Source organism: Prionailurus bengalensis, chromosome B2, assembly GCF_016509475.1.
Source record: "Prionailurus bengalensis isolate Pbe53 chromosome B2, Fcat_Pben_1.1_paternal_pri, whole genome shotgun sequence".
Lineage (NCBI taxonomy): Eukaryota > Metazoa > Chordata > Mammalia > Carnivora > Felidae > Prionailurus > Prionailurus bengalensis.
In genome coordinates, this window is record NC_057349.1 from 2,793,540 (window position 1) to 2,802,121 (window position 8,582).

At 41.2% G+C, this 8,582-nt stretch overlaps 1 protein-coding gene across 1 annotated transcript; it reads right to left on the reverse strand.

Moving 5' to 3' along the window:
- Nucleotides 1-495: 495 nt before the first annotated feature.
- On the reverse strand, nt 496-1,425 carry LOC122490250 (putative olfactory receptor 2W6). The gene has a single exon (XM_043592848.1). It carries the CDS (start codon nt 1,423-1,425, stop codon nt 496-498), a length of 930 nt encoding a protein of 309 aa, XP_043448783.1.
- Nucleotides 1,426-8,582: the final 7,157 nt, after the last annotated feature.

Here is an 8,582-nt window from a genome sequence, read left to right on the forward strand (position 1 = left end):
GAATAAAATCTTTTCACCTCTCTTCCAAGACTTCATTCTTTCTACTAAACATTATTTTGCTAAGGTAGCTGCATACTATGTGTGGCTCTGGTTGATTGCTACTGACTCTGGATACACTTCAGGGTATTTACCCATATTTTTTTTTAATTTTTTTAATGTTTTTATTTATTTTTGAGACAGAGAGAGACAGAGCATGAGCAGGGGAGGGTCAGAGAGAGAGGGAGACACAGAATCCAAAGCAGGCTCCAGGCTCTGAGCTGTCGACACAGTTCCCGACGCGGGGCGCGAACTCATGGAGTGTGAGATCATGACCTGAGCTGAAGTCGGACGCTCAACCGCCTGAGCCACCCAGGCACCCCAGTATTTACCCATATTTTAAAAAATCCAAGTGTGTGACGCACAGGCTGAATTGATCGCAAGCACAAAGTAAATGGCAGTGTTTGGAAAGAAATGTTTCACCTACGGCTTCATAACTCAGCACATGGTCGCTCCTGCTCACGGTTGCCTCCCCAAGACCCTTTTCAGCGCTCCTTTTACCTCCTTGTTCCTTAAGGTGTATATGAGTGGGTTCAGCATGGGGGTGACCAGGTTGTAGAAGAGGGTGAGAAACTTGCCCTGGTCTTGGGAAGCGCTGTTCCCGGGCTGCATGTACATGTAGATGATGCTCCCATAGAACAGAGAGACCACGGTCAGGTGGGAGCTGCAGGTGTTGAATGCCTTGCGGCGCCCAGCGGCCGACTGGATCTTCAGCACGGCTGCCGCGATGTGGCCGTAGGACACGAGAATGAGGGCGAGGGGCAGGAGGACGATGAGGATGGCGAAGGTGAAGGCCAGCATTTCCACCGCGCGGGCGTCCACACAAGCCATCTTGATCAGTGCTGGCATTTCACAGAGGAAGTGGTTGACCCTGCGCCGGCCACATCTGGACAGAGTCATTACGAGCGGGGACATGACGATGGCATTGACCAGTCCACTCCCCCAGGCCATGGCCACCAGTCGCAAACACAGCTGGGGGTGCACAATGACCAGATAGTGCAGAGGCCTGCAGACCGCGGCGAAGCGGTCATAGGCCATCACGGCCAGGAGGATGCACTCCACGCTCCCCACACAGAGGAAGGAGAAGAGCTGGACCGCACAGCCAGCGTAGCTGATGGTCTTGTCAGGGCCCCAGAGATTCACCAGCATCTGCGGGATACAGCTCGTACTGAAGCAGAGATCTAGAAAGGAGAGATTGGCCAGAAAGAAGTACATTGGGGTATGAAGTCGAGGGTCTAAAATACACACAAGGATTATGGTTGAGTTTCCCAACACAGCCACTGAATACAGAGTGAAATTGACCATGAAGAGTACCAGCTCCAGCCTCGGACGATCAGAGAAGCCCACTAAGATAAACCCATACTCTGAGCTGTCATTGGATTTTTCCATGGTCTTCCTTTCACATCATCTGTATACCTGTAAGAATAAAACAAACACCGAATCGATATTTTCTAAAGCCCCTGAATGTCGGGACCTTTAAGGAACAGATAAGCCACCAAGTCCAATATCAGAATAGCTTCTGCCCAGCTATAGAAGCCATTCATCATTTGTTCAAACACGTAATGCAAGTTATTTCATTGTTGGAAAATTCCAGCTTCTAATCATCATCCATTTATTAAGGAGGAATTTTCTTCCTAATTCATGAGAAAAAGAATTTCAACTTCATTGAATACACTTCATATCTAATCTCTCTTCATATGACAGCCATTTAAATGTTTTGAACTAAACTAAATTTTCTTTAGGTCAAGACATTCAATTTCCCTTAATGATTCTCCCTATAACAAGGTTATCAAGTCTATGATCACCTTGCAACCGTCTTCCACGTACCCTCAATGTTGGCCATGACCTTCTGGAAACGTGACAGCCAGGGCTGAGTTCAGTATCCAAGATATGATTGGAAAAACACCAGGTAAAGAGAAACTAACATGACCTGGAGATCAGATCCTTATTAAGAGGGAATAAGCGTACAATTACTTCATGGTGTCAATGTCACCTTTTTATTTAGGTTATAATTGAATCTGCCAAACATTTACTGATTCCTGTGAAATGCTGTCAAGTCAAATCTCTTTCATTCGTTTCTCTGAAAGAAAAAGACTTCTGTAGTGTAGAATTGCAAGGATCAAGGGAGATATCACGTCCACTAATAAAATGGCAACTTTGGGCACATTGGTCTTCTGGCCGTCTTTCAGAAACATTGAAACAGCATAATTAGCTTGTGGAAGAGAGGTGCGTGGCCATGGGGATGAAGGGAGAGAGAAGGACAGAGACTGTGGTAAAGAGAGTGATTTAAAAAGTAGATGGAAAAAGATTGACCCTCCTAAGGCTCAAAAGAATAAAGAGAGCTGGCTTCATAAAAAGACAGGTGTATAATTGGAATCGAGGATGCCAGGATAATAACGACCCTAACAAAGAAAGGGAGAAAAGTGTGACAACAGCAGAAAAGCAGGTACAGAAGGAAAAGTACCTCAGACCGTCTGTCATGTTGATTCCGTGAGAACCGAAGCCAAAATAATGACTACAATTATTAAATGGCCATTATAAAATATCTACTCTGCTGTGTGATCTAGAGGATCAAGGGCTGCTTCGATTATGATAATATATTCAACTAGCAAGGTGGGACAAATGAAGGCAGAGTAGAACACAAGTTGTCACAAATATTTTAATTTTCAAATTAGAAAACCGTATCTTTGCTGATAACTTCTCAGCTTCAAAGTTCTTACAGTAAATTTATTTTCCACAGCAAAATATAATATACCAAAGTGAAAGAAAGAACGTTTTCTTAATTTTCTCTAATCATTCAGGCTTACCTGACTTCAACTTTCCCAAAGGATTTAGGGATAACACATAGTAATGTTTTTTCCTCACGTTGGGATTTGTTACCTGGGATTTTTGTGGGAGATTGTGCAGTTAACGTAAGTAGAAAATAACGATAGGGTGATGTGAGACTAATGCACCAGAAATCATATAGAAGTAGTTACAAAGATCTCAGCTTGTCCAGAAAGGGTACGACATACAAGCCCTGAGCTGACTTGTGTGCATTAGATTCTAGTTTCTTCCTGAAGATAAGAGTTGTAAAAGCTGTGTGATTTCTCTAATAATTTGACTAACATGATAGAGTAATGGTGTGTTGCTGCCTCAGAGGAAAAGTAAAATAGAGTAATTGCTGTAGGGTAGTTAAATTATAGAGAAAAAAGGCAACTGTCGTGGAAAATAGGGTTAGCTGTTCCTCCCCTGTCTTCCTGCCATTTGGGCCGAATAGCCAGCCTTCAGGAGCCTTCTAGGAGCCGTCAACCCAAACCCCAAGGTGAGGCAAAGACTTCCTGCTGACGCCAGAAGATAACCAGTGCAGGCGTGTAAGCTCTTATAGATGCACATAGAATAAATGGAAGACTAATTTCTTAGCATCAAAATGGTACCTAGAGGTTGACAGCATGTTTCCTTGTTGAGATTGCAGGGACTGTGTACTCCTTTGGGTAATTAGCAGGGCTACAGAAGAAACTAGAGGTGCAAATTCTTCGGGGAAATCTTGGAATAACACCAAGATGATTGGGCATCAGCACTCTTAGATTCTTGGTTTCTATCTGGGGCCACAGTCTCAAATTTTGATGTGTGTGGCAGGGGTGGGGGGCGGTTAACTATTTCTGGTGTTCGGTGGGACAAAAAGTTCAAGTTTGGCAACATAGCACAAATAGGAACATCTTCCAAGCACCTCTTTGTCCTTGAAGTGAGATTTAGTCTGTTTTCTAAGGAAACAATCTTGAAGTCAAATTTCTTTCCATTTTTTTTTTTCAACGTTTATTTATTTTTGGGACAGAGAGAGACAGAGCATGAACGGGGGAGGGGCAGAGAGAGAGGGAGACACAGAATTGGAAGCAGGCTCCAGGCTCTGAGCCATCAGCCCAGAGCCCAACGTGGGGCTCGAACTCACAGACCGCGAGATCGTGACCTGGCTGAAGTCGGACGCTTAACCGACTGCGCCACCCAGGCGCCCCCTTTCCATTTTAATATAATTTTCAAAAGGGTAATGCAAAAGAGTAAATAAAGTTTCTCTTTGTAACTTGATTTTTAACTTTTATTTTCACTTAGGTTGGCGAAGTTTCTAGAATATAGTAAACATAAAGCAGATACTTGGAATTTGATCGATTGGTGTTCTTTACATTATAATGAAACAAATGGGCAGTGGATAACAAGATGAAATGTAGTGAAATAGTAATTCATAAGATCCCAAAATACATAAAACTTTTTCAACCTCATTTATGATTTATAATTATTTATAACTAAATAAATACAAATTAAAACACTGCGATCTTTTCAGTTTGGTAATTTCCAACCCGTGAGGATATGAGAGAATGGCACTCATACACTGCCTGTGGGAATGTCAGTCAGGTTTACAATTTTGGAGGATGGTTTTACCAAATTTAAATTTGGCAAATGCACAAATCTTTGACCCACTAATTCCAATTCCTTGAATTTATTATTAGGATTGCTTCCATAGGTGTGTAAAGATATATATGTATCTTTATATCTATATACCTATATGGATATCACAGTGACATTGTGGCTAAAAAAGGAAACAGACTAAATGTCCATTAACTGAATAATAAATGTTTACACAGTTGTAAGATAAATAACATAAAAAGCACAAACAATGTAATGTATATTGATATTGGTGTTTGTAAAGAATTGAGGAGCACCTGGGTGGCTCAGCTGGTTAAGCAGCCGATCTTGACTCAGGTCATGATCTCACAGCTCGTGGGTTCGAGCCCCGCGTCAGGCTGTGCGCTGACCGCTCAGAGCCTGGAGCCTGCTTCAGATTCTGTGCCTCCCTCTCTCTCTGCGCCCTCCCCGCTCGCATTCTGACTCTGTCTCTCTCAAAAATAAATAAAAAATTTAAAAAATTAAATGAAAAAAATTGATATGAAATTGATATGGAAACAAAAATGAAATATAGAAAGCATATTTTAAGTATATTATATATTAAATATATCTATTAAGTATATCATACATATTAAAATTATATTAAATGTAATTTCTATTTTAAAACATGTTAAAATTAATAAAATTAAATATAATTTTTATTTTCCATGTTTACATAAATATGCAAAGATAATGGGTGTTTGGAGGAGAAAGATTTTGTTTCCATTTTTCCAAATTAAAAAAAAATTAACGTATAACCATATAAAGATGTAACATATAACCATGATTATGTTGCTTGAAACATTTAACAGAAATAAAACTTTGGAAGGGAATACAAATAATTTGCTTTGAGTATAGTATTTAGGTTTGACCCCAGCACAATCTCTAGCTCACAAAGAGCGCAGATGTTTGCATCTCATTGCCAAGGCATGAACATCACTGTGAGTGGCTGCATGCAGATTCTATAGAGCCCATGATCCAGCTTTTTTTTTTAAATGTTTATTTTTGACAGAGAGAGTGTGCATGCATGTGAATGGGCAAGCGGGGAAGAGGCGGAGAGACAGGGAGACAGAGGATCCCAAGTGGGCCCTGTGATGACAGCACAGAGCCCGATTCAGGGCTTGAACTCACCAACCGTGAGATCGTGACCTGAGCAGAAGTCAGAAGCCCACCCGACTGAGCCCCCCCAGGCGCCCAGCCCGTGACTCCATCTCTGTGACACAGGATCACACTGCCCCAGAGCTCTCCAGATGCTTGGTCTTCTGACCCACGTTGACATAGGTGTATAATTACATTCATTATTTCCTCCCACCACCCAGGAATTTGGTAGGAAATAAATTATTTTGCCTCGTTCACAGATTGACATTTAGGTAGAGAAAACAAGTACTTTTCAAAATCACAGCAGGAAAAATTTCGACTTGTAGCACCGAGACCAAGTCATAGCTCAGTTGACGAAGTGAGCGGTTTCCACTAGCTATGCGCCTGATCCCTCTCAATTAAACCTCACTCTGATTCTCTGGGCTCAGATGGAACCTGTAAACGTGGTGCGACCATAAGTATTTTTGTACAAACTACTAGTTTAAAAAAGAAAACAGGGGCGCCTGGGTGGTGCAGTCGGTTAAGCGTCCGACTTCAGCCAGGTCACCATCTCGCGGTCCGTGGGTTCGAGCCCCGCGTCGGGCTCTGGGCTGATGGCTCAGATCCTGGAGCCTGTTTCCGATTCTGTGTCTCCCTCTCTCTCTGCCCCTCCCCCGTTCATGCTCTGTCTCTCTCTGTCCCAAAAATAAATAAAAAACGTTGAAAAAAAATTTAAAAAATAAAATAAAATAAAAAAGAAAACAAATTGGCTTGATTTTCTTCTTTTTTTCAAGATAATGGTGTGAATAAGTATGGAAGAGTAAGTATAGAAGAAACGAGAGATAATAATACCTTGTTTTCCACCTTTGAATGCTTTACAGTGTGAACATAAAACGAATGAATCTACATAACTAAGAAGAAAATGCAAGGTTTTGAGTCTTGGGGGTTTATTTTTTTCTGTTTTTCTCGTCTTTTAAGTGAAAAGAAAATATAACCTCCTATTATTTCACCAGACACGTGACTTATTCACCCTGCAAGTTGTGTTCTAAAGGAGATGACAGAGAAAGATGAAGTTATAGGCTGAAAAAAACCCAGAGAATGAGAAATGTTCGGATCTGTTGAAAAAAGCAGTTTTTCCTAGGCCATTTCTGCTTGCTGGTAAAATTGAAATATGGCTCCATTTCCTCATGGGATTCCCTCTGGAGAATCTTAAGGGATTCTGGATGATGAGGTCAATGAGCAACATTTAAAACTAGAACAGGCGGGAGGGCAATTTTCAACTTCTGCAGTTTTTTATAAAAGTTAGAAGGAAGTACAAGACCCTGGAGAGCTCATTACAAGGCAGCTTAGACGAGGGCTCTGGTGACAACGACCTTGGCTTCTCTGCGTCCACAGGGATCTGGGAGAGTACCACTGATTGCCGTGGCTATTAAAAAGTTTCCAATGAGTTTCATTATAATTCACGACGCGGAGCAGTCTCGAGGGTTGTCTGCCTTGGAGGAGAAACATTCAATTAAGAACTGACGGCTGCGGAGAGTGAACTCATGAACTCGCGTCAGCCCCTGTCACCGTGGGGCTCCCTCAGCTCTGCAGTGAGAGTTGTGGGGTTCCCTGTGGGGTTCCCTGTGGGGTTCCCTCAGCTCTGCAGTCGCTCCTCAGGAACCCTGGAGATCTGCTCAACAATGTTATTCACACCTGAACTTTCAAACAAAACACCAAATCTCCACTCTTCCAGCGTAACTGGCATAAGCATGTCGCCACTTGTGGATGGCATTTTGCTGAGCAGGGAATTGGGGGGGGGGGTCTCTAGGAGAGCCATTCTCTATCGGCGACTTTTTTGTTATTGTTCTATACGTTCTCCTTGGCAATAATTCCCATAAAAACTTCCCATAAAAACTTCCAATGCAGAATTACTCTGGGAACGCAATAAGCTTTTACTCATCAAACACACTTGCAGGCATTGTGGAAGATTCGTGGTATGTAAATAAATTTTATGCATCTGCCCTTAAGGATCTCTCAATCCAGAGGAAGATAAGAATGAGGAAGTTACAACATTGTGTCAAAATTACTATTGTATTCAAAACATTGAAAAAAGGCAAACGTTGGTTTATTGATTCTATTGAGAATGCAATAATAATTCATTATTTTCCCCACTCTGTATTTCTCCTCCTTTTAGGTATTGTATTCGCTGCTGCATTCCCAATGCCTACCAAGTGTTAGCACATACTAGTAACCCAATAATATGTAAGTATATATCAGTTAATCTATAAAGTGATAGTAAATATGACATGTTGAAGGCTTGCTGCTTTTCCAAGGAACATTTTGTAACAACAAAAAAAAGCACAGGTAATTTTCAATAGAGTAGATTCAAAATAGTGACATCTCTATCTTATGTCTTCTTCATGCATCTCCATTTACCGTAAGTAACTATTTCTCAGTTTACTGACAACTATGTACATGTAGTTAAATAATAAAAATAATAAGTGGAACCAGGTGATTATATAGTAAAATTGAAGATTCGTATATAACAACGTCCCGGAAATTCCATACCTATAGAAAAACTTGCACATATGCCCAAGAGATAGAAACAACTATGTTGATAACAGCTTCATTTGTAGTAGCAGAAAATTGGAAAGCACCTAAATCGATGTCAGCTGGAGATTAATACATCGTGGACCATTTATACAAAGGAATACACTGCAGTACAGACAATGAATCAAAATGGATGAATCTCACATTACATTAAATGAAAGTAAAGAAAGTTTTGCCGTGGTTGAAGTGATCACGCAGGGAATTATAAGCCATGTTAACAGTTTAAGCTTTGCAATAATGGCCATGAGGGTTTGGGGCAGGAGTGAGACAGTGCCACAGTTTTAACTAAAGGATGCCATTCATATATAAAGAAAACATGGTGTGTATATATACACATATATACAATGGAATATTACTCGGCCATACAAAGAACGAAATCTTGCCATTTGCAACAATATGGATGGATCTAGAGAGTATTACGCAAGGGAAATGTATCAGTCAGAGAAAAGACAAATACCATA